Source organism: Grammomys surdaster, unplaced genomic scaffold (assembly GCF_004785775.1).
Source record: "Grammomys surdaster isolate TR1022 unplaced genomic scaffold, NIH_TR_1.0 125476, whole genome shotgun sequence".
NCBI classification, from domain to species: Eukaryota; Metazoa; Chordata; class Mammalia; order Rodentia; family Muridae; genus Grammomys; species Grammomys surdaster.
Window position 1 is genome coordinate 920,361 of NW_021620336.1, and position 14,423 is coordinate 934,783.

Genomic DNA, 14,423 nt, shown 5'->3' on the forward strand with positions numbered 1-14,423 from the left:
TTATTTATTTTATGAATACAGTGTTGCTGTCTTCAGACACAACAGAAGAAGGCATCAGATCCCATTACAGATGGTTGTGAACCACCATGCGTTTGCTGGGAATTGAACTCAGAACTTCTGGAAGAACAATCAGTGTGCTCTTAACCACCAAGCCATCTCTCCAGCCCACCCTATGACCTGTTAAAAAAACCTGCTTCCACAGATGCCATCCATGTGCAGTGCCATGTCCTGAGAATGAATTCAGACTTATCATGAGCTTGAAAAAAAAAAAACTGAGCATCTTACTGTACCAGAAAGAAAAAAATGTTGCTCACACATCATGTGTGTGGGTACACTGTCATTGTCTTCAGACACACCAGAAGATGGCATTGAATCCCATTACAGATGGTTGTGAGTCACCATGTGGTTGCTGGGAATTGAACTCAGGACCTCTGGAAGAGCAGTCCGTGCTCTTAACTATTGAGCAGTCTCTCCAGCCCTTTGCTCACAAATCGTAAGGATAAACCAGCTGCCATGGTACACACCTATAATGCCAGCACTTGGGAGGCCGAGGCAGGTATATTGCTCAAATTCAAGGACAGGTATATTGGTCAAGGTCAAAGACATCCTGTGTTCCATCATGAGTAGCAACCTAGCCAGAGACTCTCCCTCAAAACAGACAATGGGGAAACAATACAATAGCCAGGGGTCCATAGTAGTATAAACAGGGGAAAATGTGGGGCTAGACAAATCTGCCATATGAAAAATTATGCTCTTCAAAGTGTGGCTCCTAACCCGATCACCCATAAGAGTGGGACGAACATGCTGGCTTTCGTCCAAAAAGTATAGAAAGAGGTTAAAAAAAAAAACAGTCATTTTGTGATTTAAAAAAAAAAAAAGACAAGCCCGGCGGTGGTGGCGCACGCCTTTAATCCCAGCACTTGGGAGGCAGAGGCAGGCGGATTTCTGAGTTCAAGGCCAGCCTGGTCTACAGAGTGAGTTCCAGGACAGCCAAGGATACACAGAGAAACCCTGTCATGAAAAAACAAAACAAAACAAAACAAAAAAAGACAAGCTCTGAGCCAGGCATCCAATGATGCCTAATATCGCCACCAGTGCTATTGATCACAAATTACATCATATCCAGCACATCCCCTAGTGACAATATGACAAGAAAGGCTCCCTACTCTGGCCTGTCTCCAAGACAATCCATATTTTTACTTGTTTGTTTGTTTGGTTGGTTGGTTGTTGTTGTTATTTGATTTGGGTAGCATGTGTGTTTGTTTGGTTTTGGGGTGGTTTTTTTTGGCTCTTGGAAACATTCTAAAACAAACAAAATGAAAATGAAACTACAAAGTACTGGTTTAATTATAAGGAAAACATTGGACAAACTCAGGTTGAGAGACTTTCTAGAAAAGCATCAGTATTCTATAAAACTGACACGGTCAGCAAAAAGGAAGAGCATCTGAGAGACTGTCAGAGCTAGGAGGAGCCTAAGGGGATACAATAGTGGCACTTAATGTGGCATCCTAGATAAACCCTGGAAGGGGCTGGGGGAGGGGCTGGGCGACGATAGGTAAAAAGTAAAGAAATCCAAATAAATATGACGCTCATTAAATACCAAAACTGCTTCAATAGTTAACATAAATATGTCATACTCTAACAGATCTTCGAAAAGGGTCAAATTTGTCACACTGTAAGGAGAGCTTTTGAAGAGCAGGAGGCAGGGCAGAGCCACGTTGTCTGTCTGTCACCTACAGCAACCTGAGTTCTCAGTCTTCTACTCAGATAAACCCAGGATCTTAACTTCACTGCGGAAAAGAATTTCAGCATAGCCAGTATGAACAAGGCCGGCATTTATTTTGAAAAGACTCTAACAAAAATTTAAGCATTGCTGTTAGGGAGAATGACCAGTGTTTGAGAAAAGGATAATATTCACCGAAGAAGTGTAGGTCTGGCTTGCTCAAAGTTAAGTGAGAATTGCACCACCTAAGTGTCTCAATGTCTCAGCAGCAAATGTATATATATGCGTGCGTGTGTGTGTGTGTGTGTGTGTGTGTGTGTGTGTGTGTTGTGTGTGTGTATGATTTTGATGGCCTTTAAGCTACAGCTTAAAGTGTTGCTAAGAACAGCCCCCACACACAAGCAGGGCAGGGGTTGTGCTTGCCTTTAATCACACCACTGGGGTGTCAGAGGCAGTCCTGGTCTACATAGTGAATTCCAGGAAGGTAAGGTTACACAGTGAAACTCCTGTCTCAACACACACACACACACACACACACACCCCTCAGTAAATGACAGGGTGCCTACCGTCTGATCTGGTAAAACCATGAGGTTGCACAAGAATGTACCCTAAGTGGGGCTTCTTGTCAGAGTCCTAGAAATCTCCCCAGGTTTACAAATCTGGGAAAGGAGAGAGGTCCTACTGGAAGGACACACATGCTTAGGCCTTACACATGATCCTTCACAGAAAATTGTGTTAATTGTGCAGGATTTCTTAGCTCAACTGGCAGGATATGTCACCCAGACCTGGGAGTAAGGGGCTCCTTTCCCATGCGCCCATAAGGCTGGCCTTCTACCTCAAACTCTGGGTATTGACTTTGCAACTTTTCTATAACCTGAACTGAACCTTCTCAAGTAAAAACATATACTTAAACATGGTCCTGTTAATTTCAAACTTTACAAGGCTGTTGGAATCTGATTCCCTGTGTTGGAAGATTCTCTTGGCTGTTCCTAGCCAAGGAGGACGATCTTAGCAATCTTTTCTCAGAGAAACAGACCAATAAGGAAGAGGAGATACAGTGTTGAACAAACCTATTGGATCATACAGGACAGCAGAGATACAGAAAGCTGAGAACCCCAAGACTAATGAAATCTGAAGCCAGTCTGCTGGAGGATCTCTTCTTCCCCTCTATGCTCAGGGGTTGGAGAAGGGGAGTAAGGGGATAAGTTGGGGAAGCTGGTCTTTTTGTTCTAATCAAACCTTCAAATAAATTGAAATCCACCCCCGTGGTGGACAAGCAAACTGACACATCAAATTAACCACAGCAGAACTGCTGTTTGAACATACATTTTATAAGAATTTGCCAGGTAGGTATGCGCATACTCAAGGGCCTATCTCTACAACTGTCGGTTTGAAATCTACGAAGTATGTTATAACTTGAAAACTTGCCCAGCAGCATTTACTGGCCCAAGAGTTAGGGATGTCTTCAGTAAGTCTCAGCCCTTCTTCTAGACAGGGGCCTCACCTGGCTTACTGAGCCTCTGCTCTTCCTTGGTCTGCCTGGAATTCTCCAAGGGCATCTACCACATCATGACTTTTTCATCAGTCTGCAGATGTGGCCTCTCTTACTCACGAGGCCCAATGGCCCCACCAGGGCTGACTGAGCGTTTTCCTAGTTCCTCTTTCCTAGAGTCAGCAGTAGGAAAAATCTGTCCAAATTAGATTGACAGAGAAGACTCTCCCCCACGCTCATACGTCACCGTGGCCTACCAGCTGGGGATGTAGCTCAATGGTATCAGCGTTAGTCGTTAGTCTAGTATCTGTGAGGCCCTGGGTTCAATTCACGATACCTTCCTAAAAAGAAAAAGCAGCTGCCTACATTGGGGTTCACCTCTGAAACAGGCAATTTCGTCGGACAAAACATGATTTCCTTTGCTACTTTTCCACTTCAAAATTGATATGCTGACATAAAACGGATAAAGATTGGGAACTACAGACATCTGGAAGGCAAATACTCCCTACCCATTTCCCTAGCTCCCTGTCACTGCGAGATGCAAGCTCCATCGCCGCTTCCAGGCTGCCCAGTGCCCGGGCTTTTACTAGGGGAAGAGAGGCCTGAACTCCCCACTGCCCGTGACACATCTCGCACCACTCAAGCGCCACGCCCAAACCCAGCCCTGCCCACAACGGGGGTTGCCCGAAACTAAGATGGCGCTTTAGGAACACGCAACCAGAGCTGGGCGTGGTCTAGAAGGCGCAGGGGCGGAGCAATGTCCTACCCCGCCCAGCCAGCGCGGCGAGGGCCTGTCCTCCCGAGAGCTCTGTTGACCAAGCAACGACATCGGGACATCTGCTCTCCAGGCGTCATGAGGCCCCTGCTTCGGGGTCCGGCGGGAAACGATGAGGAGAGCTCGGACTGCACCCCGCTCCTGCCGAGCGCCCGGCCGACCGAAGCGGGTGAGCCGCGGGACCACCGAGAGGTTGCTAGTGGCAGCGTTCCGGGCGGACGGGTGGTTCCCGGCCGTGGGCGCCTCAAGAGAGTGGCTGCGGGTTCTGGGGACAGGTAGCAGGTGTAGCCCCGTGAGACATAACGGAGCTGCCTGTAATGCTGGTGGAGCTGAAGTAGTTCGGGGTCTGAGGGGTATCTGATCTGAGTCAATGAGCAAAGGGCCAAAGTGCCTCTCGCTCTCCTTCAGCAGCCGCCAGGTTTCCGCTTATGCCCGTCTGCAAGCATGTGATCTGGTAGCGCCTTGTTCAGGGAGGAGAGACAAAAACAAAACGACAACAACAAAAAGAGTTAACAGCTGTTGAGTGTGCGGAGGATAGTTGCATAATCCCGCGAATATCTTGACTTTGTGCTGAAAGAGACCGAAATATTGCAGGCATTTCTATTTTTTTCTTGTCTATTAGACAATTTAAGTTAGGAAACAGGTTATTCTCAAGATAAGATATCTGTAGCACTCTAATATGCCATGCCAAAGGTCTTAACAGGTGATACTTTAAAAAACATCTTCCCTGCTGAGGGGGCGGATGCTGCTCAGTGGTATAATCTCTGCCTGACAAGGTTCTAGTCTCCATACCCACCATCCCCCAAAACACAAGTGTGTGTCTTCACTGGATTTCGCTACACTTTTGTAATGTAGCTTCCTGAAACTACAGAAAACTAAAGGACAAATCGGCTGGCACACATTCAAGGATACAGCTGTGAGAAAGACTTGAGCTGGAAATTTGCCTTTGTCGGCCAGGAACAGTCTTCTGTGGGTATGTCTTTTGTTGACATTACCAAAGAATTCTTTTCTTTCTTTCTTTCTTTCTTTCTTTTTTTTAAACAGGGTTTCTCTGTGTAGACCTGGCTGTCCTGGAACTCACTCTGTAGACCAGGCTGGGAACTCAGAAATCCACCTGCCTCTGCCTCTCAAGTGCTGGGATTAAAGGCGTGCGCCACCACTGCCTGGCAATAACAGATTTTTTAAATCTAAAATAGAATGTTTTCTTTTGAAAATTGTAAGGCATCAGTGGGTGGAACCTAGGACTTAACAATTTTTTTCTTTTGGTTGATTGGTTGGTTGGTTTTCTTTGAGACAGGATCTCATGTAGCCCCAGCTGGCCTCTATGATATAGCTGAGAGTGACTTTATACTCCTGATCCTCCTGCCTCCACATCCTGAGTGCATTGTAAGCACTCATTTACACCTCCAGCCCCTTTTGCTTTCCTCTTGGGTTAGAATCGAAGTTTGACACTTGGCCACCGCTCTAAGTCCTCGTCCCTGTGCTTCGTCATCACATCCTTCCCTGTGCCTCCAGCTGCCTGTGCTGCTGACACACAGCACTTGAAGTTGCACACAAGGCGGATCACTCCCACCAGTTTGGTAGGGATGTCTCCCTTCTCGGCAGTTCTGTCTGTTCCACTAGGAGCCTCCTGCCCCACAAAATTTAATTTCCCACAAATGAGAAATAACCACACTTTGTAACGTTTGAGCTCATGATCTCGGTTTCCAGGATCCAGAGAAAGCAATGCTAGCAGTCCAGTTCCTGAAGTTACTGTGTGCCGAGTAGTGTTCCATGTAGTTTGCGGTTCATCCTCATCGTTCTGTAACACAAGTTCAGTACAGTAAGCACACTAACTGTTAGTAAACCTACTCAGGCGAGTCCTGTGTTCTCCCTGTGCCTCTCTTATGTCCCTGTGTCTGCACGTCCTGCTTTTGCTCGCATGGCTGGCCTCCCCCTCCCCCACCCCTGCAGCTACCTGGCAACTTCTGCTCATTGAGGAAGCCTCCATTAAATATCTCTCTTCCAAAAAAGACCTCTCCTGGCTCATCTCCCCAGATTAGCAGGCCTCCTTTCTCCCTCACATAGGTACATAGCACTTTATTTTATTAGAAAAGCTGTCTCAGAGCCAGCCAATGATGGTACATGCCTTTCATTCCAGCACTTGGAAAGCAGAAGCAAGTGGATTGCTGAGTTCAGGACCAGCCTGGCCTAGAGAGTGAGTTAGTTCCAGGATAAACAAGGCTACACAGAGAAACCCTGTCTTGAATCCCCTCCCCCATCAAACAAAAGTGTCTTCCTCGGGCATGGAGCTGGAGACTATGTGAATGTACACTGTGATTTTCTATGGTCTTTAATCCCCACAGCTCAGTTGAAATGGATAGTTGTAGAGGATGCCAGGGAAACCAGGAATATTAAACACATGGCTGTCTCTTCAACGGAAGGGATGTATACCTCTTTTCCACCCAGAAGGCCGAGAGTTGATGTGGTTAACAGCCTGGTGGTGACCTTGAGCTGTCTTTAGGGCCCGGCCACACCTGACGCCCCAGACTTTTACATTCATCCCAGACTCTTCCTCTCCAAACCTTTATCTTGGATGCTGTTTCTCAATCAATAGAATCCATCTTTATGGATGAGGTCACATGTACTTTGTGATGCCTTAAGCTTCATCATGCACATGACATTGAGTTAATTGTCAGCAGGAAACTTTTTTCCAAAATTATACTGTACTTAAATGTGCCTAAAACAAACTGTCCGTCCGGGGTTTGAACCAACACCAGCTTTGCTGAATTGCTGAGCCAGATTTCCTTCTTTTCTCACTTGTATCAACATTCTGTGGGCCGTGTTGTTAGCAAAGGACCCCACAACCAGTGCTCAACATGAAGGGCTCGACCATCAGAGAAGGTAAGAAAATTTGTCTTTAAATAGAAGCAAGGAGTCAGGATCTTAAGTGAGATAATGGAAAGACTCATGGAGCACTTGGGAGGCAGAGACAGGCGGATTTCTGAGTTCAAGGCCAGCCTGGTCTACAGAGTGAGTTCCAGGACAGCCAAGGCTATACAGAGAAACCCTGTCTTAAAAAACCAAAAAAAAAAAAAAAAGAAGAAGAAGAAGAAGGATCATCGGTTCTAATCAGTCCTCTCTGATAGAGAACTCTGTACAATTATTGAAATGTTTGCTAAGACCCAGAGGAGGGGGCTGGAGAAATGGGTCAGCAGTTAGGAGTGCTGGCTGCTCTTCTAGGGGACCTGGGTTCATTTCTCAGCACCTATATGACAGCTCACAACTGTCTGTAACTCCAGTTCTAGGGGATCCAACACCTTCACACAGATGTGTGTGTGTGTATGTGTGTGTGTGTGTTGCATGCAGGCAAAACAACAATGCACAGAAAAATGAAAAATTAGTAAATAGACCCAGAAGAAAAAAAATATTAAAAGCAAGACCTTTACAACTCTGTACAAGTAATTGTAAAATGTAATCCTTGGCTTCCTAACCAAGTAACTATTGATGTTGAATATTAGAAGCACATAGGAACTAAAAGTAGGTAAAATTTCTGTCAATTATTTTGCACGCTAGAGTACAGTAATGTATCAATTGGACCCGCTCAGGAGGATTATTTGAGAGCAAGAAAGAGAAGCAAAGAGACTGAGAAAAGACAATTTTCTGCTGAAACAGATCTTGGCAGGGCGGGTCTGATGGAGTCCCATAGCCGCTGAGGCATCCCAGCCGGGAGATCCCCCATCCCTGTGCATTTGGGTTTCATTCTCCTGAACCATCTGACTGGAACTTGAAGCCTTCCATCCACAGGCCCTTCCTGCTGCCTAGGTCTGGCACCTTGGAGCTGCATGGTACAGCACCTGAGTTCCAAGGAAAGGCAGGCAGGGCTCCGCTGCTGCCAGGTGAGCTAGGTACCTCCAGAGTTTAGGGTATTTGGAATTTTGTTTTGTTTTTCTCAAGATAGGGTCTCTCTCTAAGAAGCTCTGGCTATTCTGGAACTCACTCTATAGACCAGGGCTGGCCTTGAACTCAGAGAGCTCTTCCTGCCTAGGCCTCTGTAGTGCTGAGATTAAAGGTGTGTGTCCTATTATACCGCCACCACCTGCTTCCAGATGACTTTTCTAAAGGACAAGGAACATATGTTTTATATACAAATTCCACATGCTCCACAAAAGAAGGTTGTTACCCAGCCCTGGATGTACAGCTCATTAGTCTGGCCTTGTTAATAAGCCAGCTTTTATTAGACGTTTCTCAGCCATTTTAAGTGACCTATAAACACATGGAGGAAAGAAACGCACCATGAATGGAAACTGTCCTAACTTGAAAAGAAATGCTGCAGAAGGATTGTGAATGCAGAGAGAGAGTGGAATGGAAAGATGGAAACACTGGGAATGAGGCCCTCAAGGATGGAGTTCAGTTAATAGAAAGTGGGAACAGATGGGACAAGAGTAGCTCGGGGACAGAAATGGAAGAGACAGAAATGAAGAAAAGTTTTGTGAGTTCCATCAGTGAGTTCCTAGCTTTGAAAATTTAAAAAAAAAAATCAATCCTATTGAAACAGTGGTACTGAACTGCTGGCACCTCTGTCTCTAGAGAAAACAAGCAGGAAGAGCTTCCCTAGCAGAGAAGCCAGAGACAGCCATGGCTATTGTTGATATAGCAGGGTTGGTGCGCTGAGTGCCTGTTACTAAGACCTAGCCCATCCAGTGGTGACTCAGAGCATCAGCCAAATAAAAAATTCTATTTCAGCCTTTACATCAAAGTGGAGACTTTCTCCTTGTTTCTTTTTTCTCTGTGTAGCCCTGGCTGTCCTAGAACTCACTCTGTAGACCAGGCTGGCTTTGAACTCAGAGAGTCACCTGCCCATATGCCTCCCAAGTGCTGAGACTAGAAGCTTGCACCACCATGCCCAGCTCAAAATGTTCAACACATTGTGGCGTGGTTTTGTTTAGTCGGTTGCTTGTTTTTTGCTTAAGATTTACTTACTTTGTGTGCATTGATGTTGTGCCTGTATGCATGTCTGTGATCCACTGGAATGTATGCCAGATTCCTGAGAACTGGACAGACAGCTGTGAGCTGCCATGTGGGTGCTGGGACCCGGGTCCTCTGGAAGAGCAGCTAATGCTCTTAGTGGCTGAGCCATTTCTCCAGCCCCGGGTCCTTGGCTTTTTAAGACAGGGTCTCTCTACATACCTATGGCTGTCCTCGAACTCAGAGATTCTCCTGTCTCTGTCTCCCAAGTGCTGGGATTAAAGGGATGTACTACCACTGCCCAGCTTTTTTTTTTTTTTTTTAATTTGTATTTTTGTACATTACGAAAGGTTTTTAAATAACTATGTAAACAGGCTTAGGACAGATTTAAGATGGAAAATAGTAAATTGGAAGAAAGTTTTTAAAAATATCTTGTAAAATACAGTGCCCAAGAAATGCAAACATAACTGCATGTTTCTCAAACCCCCATAGAGGCCAGAAGGGATTAAACCAAAAGTACAATGAATATAAGTTAGATTATTTTTAAGTTTTCACCTAATACTATTTTTGGTACAGCCTGAGAATCCCATTACATCAGACTGTCTATAATATGTAATAAAAATTAAAGCCTTCCATCAAGTTCTTCCTCCATGAAACTGTTATGCCTGGGTATTGTTCACAGTTTTGGTTCATTTACAGAATCAGTTATATAGATCTGTACTTTCTTTACATGGGAAAACTAAATTGCTTTCTTCTTCAGAATTTTCTGTGATTAGTTCCCAGGTGCTCCTGAAAACCCTGTTACCTAGAGGAGAGTTTTTTTTTTTTTTGGTTTGGTTTGGTTTGGTTTTTCGAGACAGGGTTTCGCTGTGTAGCCCTGGCTGTCCTGGAACTCACTCTGTAGACCAGGCTGGCCTCAAACTCAGAAATCCGCCTGCCTCTGCCTCCCAAGTGCTGGGATTAAAGATGTGCACCACCACTGCCCGGCTTACACTCAAAATTAAAATTGATTTAAATTTTAAAGATCCCTATTAGCTGGGACATTTGTGGTACATGCCTTTGATGTCAGCACTCAGTTTGATCTCTGAATTCAAGGCCAGTCTGATCTACAAAGTGAGTTCCAGGACAGCTTAGGATACTCAGAGAAACCCTACCTAGATAAATAATTAAAATATTCTAAATCATAAGTTTAGTTTTAAATCTTTAAAACTTAAAGTCCATCGTTAAGTGGATTTTGTTTGTCTTTGAGTTTTATACTTGCTCTTGGTCTGATAAGTGGTCAGACCCTGGCAAGGGAGGAAGTTAAGAGCCCCATCCTCTTTTGAAAGCATTGTTTTGCACAGTATTTCAAGTTTCTGGTGCATAATTAGTAGTGAGTATACATCAGCTTGACATCTGAAGCTACAGCTGTCTGTGTGTGGGGCCCTCTCTGCTCTCTGGTATACTGAGATCTATGCTGGAATGTACTGCAGGTATACACAGTACACTACAGGCATGCATAGGACTTCTCATGTTGGCCTGTGGTCTCCAGGATGCTGTCCTGTTCATATGCATCAAAGTGGGAGCCATCTGGGATTTCATTCATTTCCTGAAAGACATAAACATAACCTGTGAACTCATCAGTCACAGAATGTAGTCCCGGGTGAAGCACAGGGAGCGAGGAGCTCCAGGAAGATTCTGTTATGCCACATGTGGGACTTGACTTTGTCAAGTAACTCTTTTATTTTTTACTGTTGTTATTTTTTCCTTGTTTGTTTGGCTGGTTGTTTTTTGTTGTTTTGTTTTGATATGGAGTTTCTCTGTATAGCCTTGGCTGACCTGGAAATAACTCTGTATTCCAGGTTGGCCTCAAACTCACAGAGATCCACCTACCTCTGCCTCCCACGTGATGGGATTAAAGATGTGAGCTGCCACCACCGAGCATCAAATAACTATACATTTTCTTTCTGGGACTCATTGCAACTAAGAAATGATATAGCTAATTTATGTTAGTAAACTTTTTAAAGAATTTTACAGTTTCTATAATATTAATCAGGTCACTAAAACCCTTACAATCCACAGGGTTAAGCTGTTGTGAAATGGCTCCATTAAATTCTTAATTGACTAAAATTAAAAATAAAAGGGGGTACATCCACCCAGTTCCCATATACTATGCTACATTTAACTATGCCGACTTCACTTTAAAGGCTAATATTTATTCTACTACTGCCCAAAATGAGACACAGCCTAAAGTAAGTGTGTGTGTGTGTGTGAGTGTGTGTGTGTGTGTGTGTGTGTGTGTGTGTGTGTGTGTGTGTGTGAAAAATTCTAGAAACTAATAGTGGTAAGGGCCCAGTGTTCTTCTTGGGTCCAGGTTATGTTTATGTCTTTCTAGAAAATGAAGGAAATCCCAGATGACTCCCACTTCAATGCATATGAACAGGGTAGCATCCTGGAGACCATAGGACAAATGAATCATCTAAAGATAGGTAGCAAACCCATCAAGAGGAAGAGTAAGCCAAAAGCTTGGGAAGACAGCAAGGATTCAGTACAACTGACCCCAAAATGCCACTGCTACAAGCCAATTGTCCCTTGCTAATACAAAATCCAAATGCCTTTTTGTCAGGGGATAAAAGATACACCCGCATTAGGAGACAGTATGATATTACTTGATCATACTTAAAACTGATTTTAGGCTTTTTTATTGCCAGTCCCAGGAATAGTCACTGGTACACAAAGAGCGATCTCAAAGACGGCCTGTGTGATTAGCAAAGCTCCTGATATCACAGCAAAGATTAGCAAAAGGGGATCGAGAGATAGGTCTGAGGACCACAGTTTTACAAAGCAGAGCTACTGTAGATGATCTGTTGCTCAAGCATGATCTTGGTCATCGACAGTTTCCTGGTACGTGTGGCTTTAATGTGTCAGATTTTTCTCCTACTATTGATGGTCAAATTAATGACTTGCATAAGGAGACACATGGGCGAAGTCTCCCAAGTGGCTTTCGAATGGTTATTAAGGTTAAGGAAGCTTTCCCACTTGGTTGTCTGTTCCCTAGTCTTAAAACCCTCTTATGCTTGCCTGTGTTCATGATATGCTTGCCTGGGTTAGTTAGACTAGCCATAGAGCCAGTGTATTCAGCCACGTACTCTAGTACAGCCACTGTTTTTTTCTTTTTAAAAAAAAAAAAAAAAAAGCTGGGTGGTGGTGGTGCACACCTTTAATCCCAGCACTTGGGAGGCAGAGCAGGCGGATTTCTGAGTTTGAGAGTTCAAGGCTAGCCTGGTCTACAGAGTGAGTTCCAGGACAGCCAGGGCTACGCAGAGAAACCCTGTCTCGAAAAAAACAAACAAACAAAAACAAAAATTAGAAACGGGAAATGTAGAAGGTACAAGGTCCTTGTACTCACAGATAAGCACGGGGAAAACCAGGAATGTTAAACACGAATACAGGGTCTCTTCAACCGAAGGGGCAGGGATGTATACCTGTTTTCTGCCCAGAAGGCTGGGAGTGGATGTGGTTAATAGCCTGGTGACCTTCTGCTGTCTGTAGGGCCCAGCCACACCTGACGACCCAGACTTTTACGTTCCTCCCAGACTCTTCCTCTCCAGACCCTTATCTTGGGCATTGTTTCTCTGTCAATAGAACATTTGCTTGCGGGAGATGTCACATGTGCTTTACAAATGGAGAAGAACCCCACACACAGAAAGTGCTCCCATGTTAGAACTGAAAACCTTGAGGATGGAAAGGTTGTTATCTTCATTTATTTCACCTAAGTAACTCCAAACAGCCTCCTGCTGTTCGCCTTTGTTCTCGGTCATACCCGCTCCATGTTCCTGTATCTATAAAGCACATTTCAGAGGCTGGTGTTTGTTTTCATGAGTACTTTGTTTGCCATGCAAGCATGATCTTGCTTTGAACTCAGTGTGGTGAGTATCCAGTGGACGGGCTCTCTCTGCCCTGCAAGCTTGTTTTACCTTGGATCACTTTCAGAGAGTATTCTTGTAGAGTGAAAAATTATAGATACTGGGTATATAGAATCCTTTTTTAGACATATAAAATATTCTTTATGCTTTCTTTATAAGGACATGGAAAACTTTCTGAGAAACCGAGCCATGAAGCAAGTTAGGAATGTGGAAAGACCAGTCACCATTACTGGAACTGGCCGACCACAAAGAGAAAGGAAAGAATGCAGGTGAGCTAGGTGGAACCAAGCTGGGAACTAAGCTGAGAACCAAGCTGGGAACCGCAGTGACAGGGCAAGGCCGCAGTAACAGGGCAGGACCACATTCTTGAGAAAGATTATCGTACAGAGAGTTTTCACCTGACCCTGACTCACCTAGGTTGGGTTCCTTTGGAATGTTCCACTATTTTTATGTTATGCCACCTTAGCAACCCCTCGTCCCCCTCCCCATTCCTTGGTTGTCGGGGTCAATTTAGCTCCTGGGTGGGCATACGAATTGACTGGCAGCTAGCTGTCACATGACCGGATAAACCTCGTTTTTGCTCTGGTACACGGTGTCTCGAGCAGATTACTGGGTGGTCGACTTTCTGAGACTTGAGTGAGGGTCTCCCCTCTGCGGGGGTCTTCATTCTAATTAATTCATAGGCACATTTTCCTTCCTAAAGATATTTCTGACTAAATGGATTTACAGGCACAACTATTTTCATAAACCTGGTATCAGTTTATTTTTAGTGTAACTTTTAAAACTTTGTAGTCTTGTATTTTATTTTCTGATTATTGACAGTACCTTAGAAAGGTAAGTTTCCTGACCTATCATTTTTTTAAGGATTGTTTGCATTAATATTTTGAAACACTTTGCTCACTTCTACATTTTCTGAAGTTATTTGTTTTTATGTGTGTAAGTTTTGCCTGCGTGTATGTCTATTCTCTATGTGCATACAGTGACCCTGGACAGGAGAAGAAGGCAGTGGGTTCCCAGAACTGGAGTTTCAGACTGTTATGAGCCGCGCTATGTGGGTCCTGCTCAGCTAACCCTGTCCAGTCTCAGACTGTTAAGAGCAGTCAGTGCTCTTTTTTGTTTGTTTGTTTGTTTTGTTTTGTTTTGTTTTGTTTTGTTTTGTTTTTCGAGACAGGGTTTCTCTGTGTCGCCCTGGCTGTCCTGGAACTCACTCTGTAGACCAGGCTGGCCTCGAACTCAGAAATCCGCCTGCCTCTGCCTCCTAAGTGCTGTCTTGAAAAACCAAACAAACAAATCTTTTTTTAAAAAATTTTTTTTCTTCTCATTATTTAGAGATCATATAATTTAAAGTTTTCTCCCCATTTGATTTCAGCTCCAGTATGCTGCTCTGCTCGGTACAACTTAGCGATCTTGGCATTCTGTGGTTTCTTCGTTCTCTATGCATTACGGGTGAACCTGAGTGTTGCGTTAGTGGACATGGTGGATTCAAATACAACTCTGACCGATAATAGAACTTCCAAGGAGTGTTCGGAACATTCTGCCCCCATAAAAGTACACCACAATCACACAGTAAGTGCTATCTTT

The 14,423-nt window shown here is 44.3% G+C and overlaps 1 protein-coding gene across 1 annotated transcript in view; it reads left to right on the forward strand.

Annotated features, from left to right (window-relative positions):
- Nucleotides 1-4,026: 4,026 nt before the first annotated feature.
- Nucleotides 4,027-14,423, forward strand: part of Slc17a5 (solute carrier family 17 member 5) — a 42,327-nt gene continuing 31,930 nt past the window's right edge. Inside the window, exons 1-2 of the mRNA XM_028786347.1 lie at nucleotides 4,027-4,159; nucleotides 14,212-14,408. Coding sequence (XP_028642180.1) covers nucleotides 4,069-4,159; nucleotides 14,212-14,408 — 288 coding nt within the window. The 5' untranslated portion in view covers nucleotides 4,027-4,068. The remainder of the gene's footprint in view (nucleotides 4,160-14,211; nucleotides 14,409-14,423) is intronic.